At 37.4% G+C, this 17838-nt stretch overlaps 1 protein-coding gene across 1 annotated transcript in view; it reads left to right on the top strand.

Annotated features, from left to right (window-relative positions):
• The window catches only part of LOC123764086 (intermembrane lipid transfer protein VPS13A), a 275027-nt gene that overhangs the window by 257058 nt on the left and 131 nt on the right, over positions 1-17838 (top strand). The window contains 1 exon segment of the mRNA XM_045751613.2: positions 1022-17838. This exon segment is cut by the window's right edge and continues 131 nt beyond it. Within this exon segment, the coding sequence (XP_045607569.2) occupies positions 1022-1162 (141 nt within the window). The 3' untranslated portion in view covers positions 1163-17838.

The raw sequence follows: 17838 nt of genomic DNA, 5'->3' as shown, positions 1-17838 counted from the left end.
ACCAATTGCTATGCATATATCAGACAGCGGCACAGTACCTTGCACCCCTGCCAGCGACGAAACTACCTCCTACCCAAAGGAAAACATTATCAAGAACCACCCCAGCTGAACCCCAAGGGCTCACCAAGTAGCGAGCAGCAACAGAACCATGCGGAGGTAGTTCCCGAACGGCTCAGGGAAGATAACCCTGAAGCCGCATGGGCAGTACTTACAGGGCACCTATTGAAGGCGGCCCTAGGTGCATGCAACCTCAGTACTCTTGTGTTACTCCTGGGTCGCACGATACCAAAACTGAACAACAACACCGCACTGCAATACTGCTCAAAGGATGGAGCCAGAGTTGATCGACCGTTCGCCCTCACAACAGCCTGTGAACTGAGGCGAGTTGCCGGCGTGGAGGTCTGGGACCCCCCTCTTCCCCCTCCCAGGGAAGGGGGGTTGCATAGACAGATGTGCGACATTTGTGGTGGCGTCATACAGTTTCCTTGGTTTTGATTGGGGGAGTTCTATTAGTAGTTCAGCTTTCGGTTTGCAAATTATTTGATCAGCAGTAGTTTTGGAATTCCTACCTTTCTGGGTGCTTCCAATTACACAGGGGTATCTTTAGGCCATTGCTCCTCGTGCCTCTCTTAAAGGGGGGCCAGATTCTGGCTCTGATCCCCGGTAGGCCTAGAACTCCTTCGAGTGACTGTTGCCACGGCCTAATATATACACATCAGCCTGGTTTAGCTCCGAGGAGCCGAAGGGGCTCGCCACAGATAAATATACAAAACAGTGTACCAGCTGGCAACTTACCATTATTGCAAGAGTTTCTTACATCTAAAAAATTTAAATAAAAAACTTAAGAGTAGACAAATTTCTTTAAAAAAGCTAAAAAAAAATATGAGCTTTTCAAATAAAGCTCAAAATAAATCTTGGCTTAATCTAAATCTAGTCCCCCAAGCAATTTAAATAAAGTTATGTAATGCTTAAATGCCTACTCTGTGAAAGATTTCCAGTATGATGCATCTTTTCTTATCAGGATGAGAGCCACAGCCAGTTGTCAGGATCTGAGCATCAAATCAAGAGTACTGACACCGATGTGCTGCTTTATCTAGTGCGCTGGATTGAAGTCTTAACAACATTACAGATGGTGGACCAGCCATGTCCAACCACACGGTGAATAAGTAAAAGCTATTTTAGATTTGTAAGTTTGATAATAATAAATGGAACTTTGGTAAAAGATTGAATTGCTGTGGTATTATCTTGCCAAATTTTTTTTAATTTCACTCATGACTTTTCTAATGCACAATATATATAATCTCAAAGAAAACATTAAAGTTTTAAGTACAAGAAAAACTATTATTTTTCTTTGTTTGGCAGACATGTATAGGAGAGATTTGCAAGACAAATTGCCTTACTATTAATGTTGTGGTAATATCCTCAATTGGAAATGAAGTAAAGGGCAGAATTGTTATTAAAACTACTGCAATCTTTGTAGATTTTAAGTAACTTGTCAGTTATAGAGGCCTAGTAGTTACTTAACTAATTGAGACCGAGATGATTCCTCCAAATATTTGTTCATGCACTTTTTGAGAGAATATTTGTTGGTGTGTCACAAGTTGCATTCCTGTGTGCAAGATGTACAGTGCGGCTATTATATAGATAGAATCTAAGTACTGTATAAATACTTTTACTTCTAATCAGTGATCATAAATGACTTGCTTAGGTTATATTACTCAACTGATTAAATGTATGTAAAAGGTTGGACGTCTAAAGGTACGGAGGGCGCCTGACAGCTGAGTGGACAGTGCTTCGGATTCGTAGTCCTGAGGTTCTGGGTTCAATCCCCGGTGTAGGCGGCGACAAATGGGCAAAAAGTCTCTTTCACCCTGATGCCCCTGTTACCTAGCAGTAAATAGGTACCTGGGAGTTAGCTGCTACGGGCTGCTTCCTGGGGGGATGTGTAACAAAAAGGAGGCCTGGTCGAGGACCGGGCCGCAGGGACGCTAAGCCTCGAAATCATCTCAAGATAACCTTAAGATAACGGTTTTTCTGCAGATTGTAAATACTGTATGTGTTTTTGGCTGAGTAAGGGTACTCACGCCTGGGTTTACCAAAGTACTGTATAGGAGAATTTATATTTTTTACCATGGAAAACATCGCATGGGTTATCATTAGAAAAATATGGAATGTTTATAAGATTAAAAACTAAGTATTGTAATGTAACTGTAAATAAGTTATTGTAGTATATTTTATAAGTTACTGACAGACTCAACAGATCAGTGTTTTCCCGCTAGAATATTTTATTCTATTACGCTTACTGTTCTGCACTTACTGTCGTGCAAGCATCAAAACAAAATTTGTATTATTGTGTGTTAATATTTAGCCTTTTATTACTGCATTTTATCTTTAAGAGGCCCGGTGACAGTGGAGATTTCTCCAAATTTGGAACATAGTGAAAAATTTTAAACAAATTACCCATTATTTGGTAACAGCGTCGTGAAAATTTCATCCCAATATGTTAAGAAATAGATTTTTTATGAATTTTTTACAAATAAATGCGTGCGCGATGGGTGGCAAACGGTCCTGATAATAATGATAACACCTATTTACTGGCAATCAGGGATAAAGAGATGCAAGCACCCGTCCGATGCACAAAGAAGACAAGTAGTAGTAAGGAGGGTCTACAAAGTGGATATGCAGCTGGTGCCATCTGGAGGGCCAGATTTCACACACAATAATGAGTTAGTATGTTGTTATGCTGTATTTTATTATATATCATATAAATACATTGCCAAATGGCAATATTTCTTATGTTCATTTTTTCTCTCCTTTGTTTCTATGCGGATTTTGTTGTGACTTCTACATCGTGGAGGATGCATATCTGGCACTAAGCATGTGAAGTTGGAACGAAGTTGATCAACATGTTAATCAGTCTCAGGTGGCAGAAGTTTTGACTTGTATTTTTTTTTGGGCCAATTTATTTACAGAGTTCAAATTCTATTCTCTTTGTCTATTTAGGTTGTATTGATGAATGAGGACCAGATGAGGGCCTTATCACTTATATATGGGCAATAAAGTTACTGCAATATATGTTTCATTATAAGAACATGGGAACATAAGAATGAAGGTAACTGCAGAAGGCCTATTGGCCCATGCGAGGCAGCTTTTATTTATATCCACCCAATCTCATTCATATATATGTCTAACCTACTGTTAGATAGTTAAGGAGCTCAGTGTCTGTTTTACAGTTATCCCTAACGTATCCATATATTTTGTTTTTTGGGGGGTTATTTTTTCTTGACTTCATTTCAACACATATTGACCTACAAATTTAACATATTCGAGTACAAATGCCAAGCAATGTTTTTTAAAGCATACAAGAAAATTCATTAATTAGAACTACCATATTCATTGTTGATAACTTTAACTTCAATTTCTCTAAAAAAAGGAATTTCAACTTTGAGACCGCTTCAAAAATTCAATTTCTGACCGATTCTCCCCATTTTTACATATTACTTGTATGTGCAAAGCTCTTAGTTCTATAACCTCCTAGGTTTTGTTTAGTCATAAAGTCATAATGTTTGAAGTTATAAATTTGTTACAGTACATATAAATTTGGCATATATTTGGATGGCTACATTTAAAAAAAAATTACAGTAAACAATACTTGCAAACAATATTTTTAACCAACAAACATGAACATTATATGCCATTCTGAGACTAACTGCTAATAAAATAACAATTGTGACATTTTAAGACTTTTATCATTACATAATTTGAAATTGTGAATATTTTCTTTTTCTTCAATTTTTTTGTTGTAACTTTTTTTCTTTTCCGGGTATGATTTTGAGCCATTAGGAAAAGTTGGAGCATTTACCATGAAGATATTATTCACAAAAAAATTGATTGTGTTTGAGAAAGTTTCGGTACACCATCACCCGGCCCCTTAAATCTTCAAACACTTGCATATTAATGTTTTCTTCTTTCATAATTCATACCGGTAATTGTTAAATGGAATCAATTACTGTATTGTAAAACTTAGAATATGATCAGGCTACAAAACTCTGACCACAATGAATTTGTACATTCCTCCCAAATTTATAAATAGTTTATAGTTTACATCATGTTATCTGTTCTTCCAAACCAAATTAAAAAATAATAGAAATAAGACATTAACTACTTTACATTGCACAATGAAATCACAATAACGTGAAGCATTTATGAGAAAATATTAAGGCAATGAAAAAGACATTTCTTGTTATATATATATTCTTTATGGGTAAATATTGAAATCATGCAGAAATTGTAGAACATGACCTACAACATTTGTTTCAGCATGAAAATGTTTTAATTATGATACTTTTACTTCCAGTAATGATCAAAACTGACAAAGAATTATCTCGAAAGAATAGACAGGTGAGGCAGGAGTCCTAACCTCCTTGTTCTAATATTTGCTGTAAAGTTTTAGATATTTTATTTATGCTGTATTTTCATACAAATATTGTTATAGTTTTTGATTTTCATAGAATTTAATTTTGTTTACTGTTATTTCAATATTGTTTCTTTAATAAAATAATTTGTTACAAGACAAGTGTGTATAAATTGCATAATCTGTATGATGTTTGTGCAGTGAAATAGGCAAAGTGTGTATATTTTGAGGGATATATGTTGTGATATGGTGTCTTTCATGTGCTGTAATGGATGTGTATTGTACAAGCTGTATATTTATTGGGAAGAAAAATTTCATAGTATTAACATTGGCTTAGACTGACTGAATGTGCCTCCCACATGATCCAGATATATTTTCAAGAGCACACAGAAATATTATGAACTTTTGATAAATTTGGTTTAAATGCTATGGAAAAGCTTAATTTTGCATTGAATATATTAAGTAACATGTTGCCACTGTATTTCTAAGTAGTGCATGCATGCTTCTGTTTACTGTGCAAAGTTGTCATGCTCTAGTAATGACAAGTCGTGGTCAACAAAATGCTTCTTTAAAGAAATTGAAGTTATTGATCTAATGACCAAATGGCTCTTTCCCAATCATTGTAAGCCTCTTCTCTATGGTGAAACCACGTACATTTTGTGTGTGAAAATGTACATAAATTAATCATATTTTTATATAATCATATTTATAAGAGGGTCTACGTATTTCCTATCTATATACTGTATATCGAGTCAGCAGTTCAAGTCTAGGAGACTCGAACCGCCGATCCCACAGGTGTACTGTGTAGTATACCCATGATGGTACTACACAGTACTAAACAGTACTGTGTATTAAACAGTTTATTTGGTTTGATTAACACTGTACATAAATATGACTATGACTGTGCACATGTGTGTGAGGAAAATATTCACTACCTCTACTTGCATAACATTTTCTCACAGGTAAAACAGTAACTTCATAGTCATTATAAGTCTAAATCTTAGAAATATAACTTCATTCCTGTAAGGCAAAGGATACCATGTTATATATTAATTCTTTTAATCATGAACTACAATGTGCAATATTTTGTATTTTTCTTTTTTACTTTATTTTATGCTATTACTTTTTTTGGGAGGAGGACGGGGAGGAAGTAGTGGGGTAAGTAATATAGATAGTATCTTTATATGTATTTACATTCATTTCTGTAGCTGTTAAAAGTTCTGAAAATAGACATTTATAGGTTTACCTTTAATAGTAAATTTTAAGTAAAATTTAATTTTCTATCTTCTGAACAATTGAATACATTTGATGGCCTGTTCAGTAAACCTGATTGGTACCCCAGGTTTAAATACTTGTTTCAGGTTCCAACAGCTTTGGGTGTAGGAATATCAAGCCTTTATTTGTAGTAAGGCTACCAACCAGGATTACTAGATTGTATGGTAGTTTTGTTACCTAATTCCTGGGGCTTAATGAAATGAAAGTTGATTGGACCCAAATGCACCTGGGTGTGCTATATAGCTTTACTGGCTTAGCACTTTCTTTTGATAATTACTTGCATGAATTTAAGTAAACTCTCCAATACTAATTCATGTGGTGGTCTAGTGGTACAAAACATATTTTGAGTGACACAGGAGGAGCTCAAGCTGTAGTCACAGCTGTTAGTTATCTTGAGCCGTAATAGTCACTATAACACACTTGACATACTGAAGCTGGCTGTCTCCCTAACACTGAGAATGGTATGCAGTACTTACGTTGTTAACATAAATTAATGTGCTTAAATTTTACATGCCTTCAATTAAACTATCATTCTCTGCATTTTACTTTTAACCTTAAAAATAAAATGCCTTATTTTTTATGTTGTATAATAGTGAAATAAATAAAATTAGATAAATTCAGATAAAATTTATCACTTGGCAATACAAACATGCATGAAATTACTACACAACAGTGAAAAAGAGTCCGAAAGGAACCTTGAGAAGTGGATAGCAACCAAATGTAAATCAGAATCCAGCCGAGTCTATAAATTCATAAAAAGCAAATTGCAGGTGAAAGATAAAATGTAAAGATTAAAAACAGGAAACCGATTCAGAGACTGAAAAGGAAATACAATACAACAAAAAGGTCTGACAGAATCGTGCAAAAAGTTGTTCCAAAAGCTAGAATGCACAGGAGTGGATGACAAGCAGACTACTGACATGAAAATAAAATTAGATTGGCAATGTTATCTAATGTCACTAGTGAAGAATCACAAGGTTCATACCTTGCATCAGTAATGTTGCAAATCTATATAAATGTTCTACAAAAAGGGGAATATGAATATGTTTGCAGATGCAAAGTTAGTAGGGGGAGTAAAAATCTTAAATGGCTGCCATACCTTTCAAAGTGACCTAGACAAAATAAGTGAATCGAGCAACATTTGGCAGATATATTTCAATGTGAATAATTGCCATGTAATGAAATATGGAATAGGAAAAAAACAGGCTCTTCATAACCTACAGATTATGTTATGATTATAATTAAATTATGTTAAAAGATATTAAAGAACTTGGACAAAATGGTCTAAAGGTGGTTCTGGATAGTAAATTCACCAGAGGACCACACCAAAGGCAATGTAAGAGGAGCCACTTGCAAAATTCAAAATTGATTTTATATACTGTATAGTTGTCAGGAGAATAACTAAAGAAATTATTCACAACATTCATGAGACTGAAATTGGAGTATGTAGCAATTGTATGGTGTTGTTATCTAACATAAAACACATCAATAAGATATAAAAGGTGCAAAGATTTGCAGCCAAAAGATAGACCTAAAAAAAGTGCTAGGAAGAAAGACTTAGACGTACTAAACATGCAAAACTAGTAGGTATGATTACTACTAACAAAATTGCAACAGGAATCTACAAAGTTGACAAGGAGGGATTTTTAAAATTCAACATCAAGAATAAAGGGTCAGAGACTAAAGCTTAGAAAGCAAATATGCCGAAAAGATTTACTATGCCTGAGTTTACCCGAGAGCCACTAACACTACTTGCCTCGACAAGGACAGGAAGCCAGTGGCTTATTGAAGGCCCCACCCCCATTTTTAAATGATGAACCTTTCCAGCTGTACCTTAAAAGTTAAGAGTTTTGGCATTTAAGGCTTTGGCAGGTAGGCAGTTCCATGGGTTAATAACCCTGTGGGTGAAAAGAATCTCCTGTTCTCAGTCTTACATTGTCGTTTGTTGAGCTTGCAATCGTTGCTCCTTGTTTGTGTCACGTCTGACCTTTTGAAGAAATTTTCCGGATCAACATCCTCCAAATTGTTCAGTATTTTAAAAAATTTCAATAAGGTCTGCCTGTAATGCCTGGTTTGCAGTGTCGTTAGCCCTATGGTCCTCAACTGTTCCTGATGCGTGAGTTGACTTAGCTCTGGATTGATTTTTGTTGCCCGATCTTGCACTTTCTCCAGAGCAGCTCCATCCTTCTGGAGATGAGGTCTCCATGCTTGAATACAGTGATTCAAATGGGGCACACCACCAATTTATACAATTGAATCACTACCTTCTTTTCCTTGAAGTCGAAGGTACGCTTTATTATTTATATGAAAGGTCTCTTGTTTATTTTTTCTTTTGCTAGCAGAGTTGTAGAAGGTTGGAACAATTTAAGAAAAAAGGTGGTAGATGCCAAAACCATCAATAGTTTTGAAGAGTCATATAAAAATGTTTATAAGGATGATGGAACACTGCGAGCATAGCTCTCATCCTGGAACATTACTCAGATAATTACATCCCACATACAGGACATCATAAAGGGCCATTGTGAAAGAAACCTACACTACAAAAAGAAAATTTCAGAAATTTTTTAAATATATGGATGGAGAAATATTATCGAAACTGTTCATGACATTAGTGAGACCAAAATTTGAATATGAAGCGTATTTCAAGAAGCACATCAATAAATTAGAAAGGGTGCAAAGACATAATATTAAATGACTTCCAAAATTTAAGAACATAAGTTATTAAGAAAGGCTGGAGGCCTTAAACATGCTAGGGCTAGAAGATAGAAGGAATATGATATAATAGAAGGAGGTGATATGCTCACTTTATAGAAAATAGTAACATGAATTGACAAAATACAAGAGGATAAATATTTGAAACCTGCAACTTTTAGAACAAGAGCCTGTACATTCAAATTAAGAAAACAAATTGACAAAAAATATATACATGTACGTAACTTCACTTTTTGCAAATTGAGTTGAAGAAGGTAGGAATGATTTAAGTGAGAAGGCAGTGAATGCCAAAATCATCAAGAATGTAGTTTCAAAGTGTCATATGACAAAGATTACTGGTACGATGGGGACACAACGTGTATAGCTTTCATCTTGTAACTACACTTAGATTATTATACCCCTCCTTCCCTCCCTCCAGATGTTGGCAGAAACAAAGCAGTTGGTCCAGGTAAAGTTTAACTGTGGGTACTAATAGAATGCACTTATGAGCTTAGCTATCCCTTACAATTTATTTTCCAACCACCCATACAAACTGGAAACCTTGCAGACAACTTGAAAATGCAAATAATGTTCTAGTTATAAACATGATAACAATTAACACTAATTAAACGATAGACCAGTATCATTGGAAATGTAGTAGCTAAATTACTGAAAAAATCATTAAAACTAAATGGGTGGAATACAGTATCTGTAAAGATAACATCTTTACATCGACAACACAGTACTCAAGAGAACAAGAGTCCCTTCAATGCTCACTCTCCTGAAGCAGAGACGCATGCAATGGCTGAGACATGTCACACGCATGGAAGATGGCTGCATAGCAAAGGACCTCTTGTATGGAGAACTGGCATCAGGAAGGAGACCCACTGGAAGACAACTGCGTTTCAAAAATGCTTGCAAATGCGACCTCAAGCAGATGAACATCGACATCAACACTTGGGAGGCAGCAGCTGCGGACAGATCTGCCTGGAGATGCAAAGTGCGGAAGGGACTCCAGCAATTCCAGGATGAACTGAAGAGGCAGGCGGAGGAAAATAGACTCCAGAGGAGTTCTCGACCACTGTCAGACACACCCGCTTCGGTGTTTATCTGCGCTCGCCGCAGTCGGGACTGTCATTCTCGGGTTAACCTTCACTGCCACAGCAGGCGTTGCATCCAGGGCACAACTCCATAACCCCATGGGATTGACTGATGCCTACTATAAAGATAACATAATAGTGGACCTGCAGTTTAGCTTTTGAACTGTAAAGGGATGTGTGAAAAAAATCAGTTTTTATAACTTTGCAACAGAGCTCTTATTCAATGAAATGGTTTGGTCAGACTGCATCTACCTGGTCATAAAAGGCATTAAATCAAGATCGCGTCCCACACAAGACTGTTCAGGAAATTTGAAACGCCCTGGAAGGGTGACAGGAGGGAAAACAGTATGGATGTTGAATTTCCTAACAGAAAAAGTAATAGTGATAAAAGGCAATGAATCGGCCAGATGAACTGTCACTTGCAGAGTCCCACAAGGCTAGACACTGGTGCCATTAATGCTCATTTTACAGTATTGTGCAGTATATGTAAATAATTCAATTAATAACTTTAATTCATTGTATAACGGGACAGGCAACCAATGTATATACTAGTATTGTATACATGTTAGTCTTATATGGAAGGCCCCTCGCCCCTCTCCCCCAGGGTCGAATTACTAACCCTCCCCAAGATGCAACCCCCACAACAAGCTGACTAACTCTTGGGTACCTATTTACTGCTAGGTGAACAGATGCATTAGGTGATAGGAAACATGCCCAACCATTTCTGCCCCACCCAAAATTCCCGATTGTGAGTCGGGAAGAAACCTGACTGTACTACTGGGACCTTTAAGCAATCCACCTGTAGGGCTTATTAACCTTAAGGATAAAACATAACTTTATGTACATTTATTTTTTAATACTTAATTGTTAATGCTATGAAATTTATAATAAATTTCAAGTGGAAGAAGTTTTACTGGTTTTTAATAATTGTATGAATTTATAATAAAATTTATACAAAAATATTCTTTTTGACTGGTAAAGATACTGTACAAGTACAGTATCTGTGCTATATTTATGTTAAGAACATTTATCAAATTCTGAAAATGTAAACATCCACTATAATGGTCGCAATCCAACTGTCTGAGGGAGAGAGAGTTCACACAACTATCCCAGTGACAAGACAGTGTACACAACTGCACCAGTGAAGAAACTACACAACTGTCCCAGTGAAGAGAGAGAGAGAGTGTACAATTGTCTCAGTCAAGAGAGAGTGTGTACAACTGTCTCAGTCAAGAGAGAGTGTGTACAACTGTCCCAGTCAACAGAGAGTGTGTACAACTGTCTCAGTCTAGAGAGTGTGTGTATAACTGTCCCAGTCAAGAGTGTACAACTGTCCCAGTCAAGAGAGAGTGTGTACAACTGTCCCAGTCAAGAGAGAGTGTGTACAACTGTCTCAGTCTAGAGAGTGTGTGTACAACTGTCCCAGTCAAGAGTGTACAACTGTTCCAGCCAAGAGAGAGTGTACAACTGTCCCAGTCAAGAGTGTACAACTATCCCAGTCAAGAGAGAGAGTGTGTACAACTTGTCAGTCAAAAGAGAGTGTGTACAACTGACCCAGTCAAGAGAGTGTGTGTACAGCTGTCCCAGTCAAGAGAGTGTGTACAACTGTCCCAGTCAAGAGAGAGTGTGTACAACTGTCCCAGTCAAGAGAGAGTGTGTACAACTGCCCCAGTCAAGAGTGTGTACAACTGTCCCAGATAGCACACTTGAGAGGTTGTCTTTCCTCTACTTCTATTGCTCTTATAATTAATAATATTTTTTGTTAATCTAGCTTTAAATATTTGTAAATATTTGTCTTTCATTCAATTTGAATCAACCATTAGAAGCAGTGAAAGGTGTATGCATTGTGCAACATGCATTTATTATGAATTGTTACTGCTTTGTTTTATGTGATATTTAGGTAGTTCAAATTATCATTATTATCTTCAGTATATATAATACTGACCAACAGAGTTTTGTTGTACAATTTGCCCACATGCTGTATGTAACTGTAAAATATTACTGTAAAATATTTTATGTTTGTCAGAACAAAAGAGATCTATATGCAAATTATAAATGCGTGTCATTTTGGAAACTTACCTTTTAAATGATGTTACATATTGAAAGCAGATTATATCTTAACTTTTCCAAGTACTGTACTCTACAGTATAGGTATTAGAAAGAGACTTCATCATAATAACAGGTAAAGAGTAAACCGTCAATGTGTTTTATGCATAAAGGCAATGTGAACTACTGTCATCAGCAAAGTACAGAGCAGAAGGCAAAGGCCAAAGCTAGCAGGCAGTTCACCCAACATGATACAAACTCAACTGTTATACAATACTTTAGAGTCAGTATAGACTATATGTTATAATGAAGGGTCTATAAGGAGATGAACATATAAAAACACAATGTCATCATTAGATATTGTGCAAAAGTGCAAAGTAGAACCAAGTAAACGCCTGTATAAAAAATGCCAAATAGACTCAGAGGCTTTATTCATAACAAAATTAAAACGATTCTTTACAATTCTGGCTGAACTGAACAGGTGTACATCAGTGTAAAACAAACTCTACTTACACTGTTGTGTAAGTACAGATTTGGAGGATTTAATTGTACATTTTTGCAAGGCCACTAATATGCATAGCATGTCAGGCAAGTCTTAAATCTAACTCAAGATTTGTAGTAAATGAAAAGTTAAAAGGTGAATCATCAATCCTTAAAGGAATAAAACAAGTGACAGGTATACAATGAGAAATTGGAGTAAATTAAGAGTTAACTATTACTTTATTAATATGGTAAAGGTATGATAGTGAGAAATTATACTGCAGTTATAGTATATTTCTAGATAGTAGAATACTGTACTAGGTGAGTTAGAAGCACATGATAGTACAGTATACTGTACTATGGTGAGGATATTAGCTGCTTCATTGTTTTACTTTTGAATAAAATACAGTATAGGTTGAGCTAATTTTTTACTTCATTAGGAAGGGAGTTCCATATTTTGGGGTCCTTATATTTACCTGATTTACCTGAGGGCCACTAATACTAGTGGCCGTAACGAGGACAGGAAGCCAACAGCTAGTTGAAGATTCCCCTCCATTTGGCTTGATAAAATCATTTCCTGTTTGATTTTGAAATTCAACAGTCTTGGCATTTACGGCTTCAGTGGGTAGGCAGTTCCATGGGTTTAAAACCCTGTGGGTGAAAGAGCATCTCCTGTTCTCAGTGCTACATTGTGACTTGTTGAGCTTGAAATCGATGATCATTGTTTGTGTTACATCTGACCTTTTGAAGAAATTTTCTGGGTCAACATCCACCAAATTGTTCACTATTTTAAAAGTTTCAATGAGATTTGACCTTTAATGCTTGGTTGGCAGTGTTGTTAGCCCTGTGGCCCTTAATCGTTCCTGATACGAAAGATGACTTAGCTCTGGAATGATTATTGTTGCCCGGTGTTGCACTTTCTCCAGAACATCTATGTCCTTCTGAAGATGTGGTCTCCATGCTTGGATACAGTAATCCAGATGGGGCCACACCAGAGATTTATACAGTTGAATCAACACCTTTCTTTCCTTAAAATCAAAAGTACGCTTGATTATTACAAGGGTCTGGTTAGCATTTTTTTTACAGCTTATACCTGGTTGATACCTGGTTGATGGGGTTCTGGGAGTTCTTCTACTCCCAAGCCCGGCCCAAGGCCAGACTCGACTTGTGAGAGTTTGGTCCACTAGGCTGTTGCTTGGAGTGGCCCGCAGGCTCACATACCCACCACAGCCCGGTTGGTCCGGCACTCCTTGGAGGAAACAATCTAGTTTCCTCTTGAAGATGTCCATGGTTGTTCCGGCAATATTTCTTATGCTCGCTGGGTGTTGAACAACCGTGGACCTCTGATGTTTATCAGAGGTCCATGTTTTATATATGATGTAGCTGCTCCTACCTGTTGTGCAACTTTCAATGAGTGGTGGACTTTGACTCCCAGGTTCTTTTCTTCATTAATCTACTGTAATGGAATGTTATTAATTTGGTAGTGGTGGTGTGTGTGTTGCTAAACCCCATATAGATGAGCCCCATATGTAGATAAAGAATGTGTTGTGAAAATGGGTACAGTGATAAGGCAAAATAAGGAAAGTGTGCAAGTTGGGGGTGAAGGGGAGGATGTATATGTAAGGTAGATGGGGAGAATGTGTGTGTGGGAAATAGGGAGGTTCTTTGTTGGGAGATTGAATGGTTGTGTGTGTGTGGGAAGAGAATGGGTATGTAGGGGTGATAGGGAGGGTGTGTGTGTGTGTGTGAGTGAGGTGAAGATGTGCAGACAGAGACAGGGAGAATGAGGAATTTTTTGCAATGATAAAGAATGTGTGTAGTGAAAATGGCTAGAGTGGGTGGTGTGTTGTGGGGTTTATGGGGGGGTTGTGTATTTGAGAAAGCTCGGGTGGGTGTATGTGGGCAGAGATGGGAGGTTGTTTGTGAGGGGAGATGAGTTGGTTGTTTGTGGAGATTGGGGGGGGGGGGGAAATGGGGAGGGTGTATTTAGGGAGAAGCCAGAGGTATGTTTGAGGAAACACCTGGGAGGGTATGTGCTGTAGGAAATGGAAAGGGTGTATGGGGGAAGAGACAAAGCAGGTGTGTTTGAAGGAATAGGGGGTGTAGGAGGTGAAAAGAGGAAGGATGTGTCTAGGGAAGAGATCTATATGGACTGGGCAAAGGGTTGGCAAATGGGGGGACCTTTGACAAGCCGCTGACATTTTGTCCTCATCGAGGACACTAGAATGTTATTGGCTCTCAGGAAAATTCAGGAAAATGGGTGGAAGATGTTGAGGCTAATTCTACACACAGCTTCAGCTGTTGAAGATTGGAGGCCAGAGGTTTGGTGCTACCCTCATTAAATATTGCAGGATTATTTATAAATTTTATTGGGAGGGACATAACAGGTTTGGGCCGACCCAGTGTCTCTCAGTACACAAGCAAGGCTCCAATGCCCCTCCTACACCAAGGGTCTAAATGTGAAATATTAAGCACCAAGTCCATAGACTTCACATTAGAATAACAGATGACTGATTTGGTCCATCTAATTACCACAAGCTACACAAGCTTCAGAAAGCTTCCTGGCAATACGTTAGTAATGAATAAATATGATATATTTACTCATTATAATGTTGGTGCTGAATGTACAACACGAAAAAACAAAATTTTAATCTGAAAAAGTATCTTTTTATAAAGGAATTAGGCGAAAATAAAAAGCTGGTGACGCCAAATCAAGTCGACGATCCAAGCGTCGGTTAGGTTAGGTTAGGTTTGGTTAAGTTAGGTTAGGTTAGGTTAGGTCAGCCTAACCTAACATATCATATTTATTTATTACTAACGTATTGCCAGGAAGCTTTCTGAAGCTTGTGTAGCTTGTGGTAGCTTGTGGTAATTAGACGGACCCGACGGGTCCATAGAATTACCCAAGTCGGCCCAAATCAGGCCAAAACTACCCAAATCGTCCTAGCATTACGTAAGTAATGAAGAAATATGGTATATTTACTTACTGTAATGTTGGTGCTACACGTAGAACATAATCAAACCTATTTTTACTCTGAAATAATCTAATTTCATAACGAAATGAGACGTAAATATGTGAGAGGTGACGCCATAGGAAGTCGACGGTCCAAGCGACAATTGTGTGGAGCGACTTATCCAAGATATATGGTCGCCTGGAGAGTGTTTGCTGCCATAACAGCCTCCTGTACACAGTGATCCAGTCGTATTTCATGGCTCAAATTGTCGCAAATTTAATTGGTAATATTAACAAGTAGAATGTGTATTTATAATAATATTTTTCATAAACAGCTACAAAATATTTAATATTTATTAAAAAAAAAGGTGTCTGGAAGTTAAATCCCACATGACAATAAATTTGTTATATAGATACTAGCGTTATTCGTTGGTATGCGTTCGCTATTTAAACTACTCCAGTCCTTTTCGTTCATAGAACACCGAACCCTACACGCTCTCTGATATATTGCTTAATTAACAAATATTCACAAATAAAGATTATATTTATATATGTTATCAGAAAGGCAGATATAAAATAGTTTGTGTTAATGCATCACAGAGATTATACCTTATTAGAGAGGAAAAATATTCATATTTTAAACAAGGCTTCTTGGCCGACGCTCTCCCTTTCGATGGGAACTATGACCTTTTGAAAATCAATGCTAATTGAATCTATATATTGTAAAAAACGAAGTTTTTTATGTCATCAGAAAGACATATAAGCTGCATGTTAATACTTTGGTATAAATATAACTGAAGTGAAAGTGAAGATATATGCCTTTTTATAGTTACTTGATGGCTCGCTCAGGGAGTGTGAAGGCCTGCACACAAGCCAATCAATTTTATAATTAATGTACATATATGCAAAGTAACGTCAAAGGTTTTTATTTCAGAATAAAGACAGATGTAGACGATAATGTAAATACATTTCAAGGAAAACATATCTTAAATGAAAGCAAAGATATGGTCAAATAAATAGGCAATACCACACCATCGCCAGTGTCCGGACACATGAATATTCGCATTAGGTAGGTGAAAGGAAATGTACCCAACCATTTCCATATACGCGACCAGTTTCCGTTCTTATGTTCTTACTTACATTTATTGAAATTTATCATCATCATTTACAGAAATAAATTAACATAAAAATGTAGTAATTTTAATACACAAAACAGAAGTAGATATGTATGTAAATTATGACGCAGGATAGGATCACTATTGCAGAACTATTCGCATACTTTGCGTCATTATATACAGTACTGGAATTTAAAAAAAATCGCGGAATTCAGAGATAACACCATCATTGGTGTCCAAGAGAAGTGTAAGTACTTCATTTATAATGATGTGCTGCCCGAAATCTTAGCGAAATATCTAAAATTTGCTTACTGTAAGTAATTCATGCAAATGATTGTAAAGCTGCCGCCCAGTTGGGTGGGTGTGGAGCACATGACTGTTAAGCTGCCGCCCAGTTGGGTGGGTGTGGAGCACATGACTGTAAAGCTGCCGCCCAGTTTGGTGGGTGTGGAGCACATGACTGTTAAGCTGCCGCCCAGTTGGGTGGGTGTGGAGCACATGACTGTAAAGCTGCCGCCCATTTGGGTGGGTGTGGAGCACATGACTGTTAAGCTGCCGCCCAGTTGGGTGGGTGTGGAGCACATGACTGTTAAGCTGCCGCCCAGTTGGGTGGGTGTGGAGCACATGACTATAAAGCTGCCGCCCAGTTGGGTGGGTGTGGAGCACATGACTGTTAAGCTGCCGCCCAGTTGGGTGGGTGTGGAGCACATGACTGTTAAGCTACCGCCCAGCTGGGTGGGTGTGGAGCACATGACTGTTAAGCTGCCGCCCAGTTGGGTGGGTGTGGAGCACATGACTGTAAAGCTGCCGCCCAGTTGGATGGGTGTGGAGCACATGACTGTTAAGCTACCGCCCAGTTGGATGGGTGTGGAGCACATGACTGTTAAGCTGCCGCCCAGTTGGGTGGGTGTGGAGCACATGACTGTTAAGCTGCCGCCCAGTTGGGTGGGTGTGGAGCACATGACTGTAAAGCTGCCGCCCAGTTGGGTGGGTGTAGAGCAAGACTAGTAATTGGACGACTCACCATAGATGTAAAGTGCCTAGTATAGTGACTTGTGAGCCTCTTGTTGAATCACTTGTGATACAAAGATTATTGATGTGTGTATTTGTGTGGGTGATTGAATATGTATGTGAATGTATATGTATGTATATGTATATATGCAATTGACGATCACGAAACAATAATCATTTGTATGCGGAAAATTCCATATTTCATTTCTCTGGATTTACCGCATATGTATATATATGTACATGTATGTATGATTATGTGTACATGTATATATAACATTAATAAGAGGAAATGAAGATGAAGAAATGATAAAAAGAATGGCAATAGTGGATAGTAGTAACACACTTAAGAATTATTCAGTAATAAATACAAACTCGTCCTTCACCTATGATAAAGGAAAGTCAACTTGGAAGGATTCAATTTACATGAGATTAAGATTAGGATACAAATATATCTGGCAAATATATACAAATATATCTGGAGTTGATGTCAGTGAAAAAGATAAGGATTGTAAATTATGTAGTATGCCGCACGCCCACACCTTAGAACATTATGTATTAGAGTGTCAACTTATTGATAACTATAGAAATAAGGAAATAAGTAATGTACCACATCAAATTGTTTGTATGTGTGATAATGGTATGATAGACAGTATACTTAGGAGCTACAAAAATTTTGCCCCAAGAGTGTAACAATTGTATGCTGTACTTACTATATTAACCTGCAATGTTAAATGGGATTCTTGTAATGTTAAT

The sequence above is a fragment of the Procambarus clarkii genome, chromosome 23, assembly GCF_040958095.1.
Source record: "Procambarus clarkii isolate CNS0578487 chromosome 23, FALCON_Pclarkii_2.0, whole genome shotgun sequence".
NCBI lineage: Eukaryota > Metazoa > Arthropoda > Malacostraca > Decapoda > Cambaridae > Procambarus > Procambarus clarkii.
The sequence above is the reverse complement of the archived record's forward strand: the minus strand, read 5'-3'. Positions and strand labels throughout refer to the sequence as shown.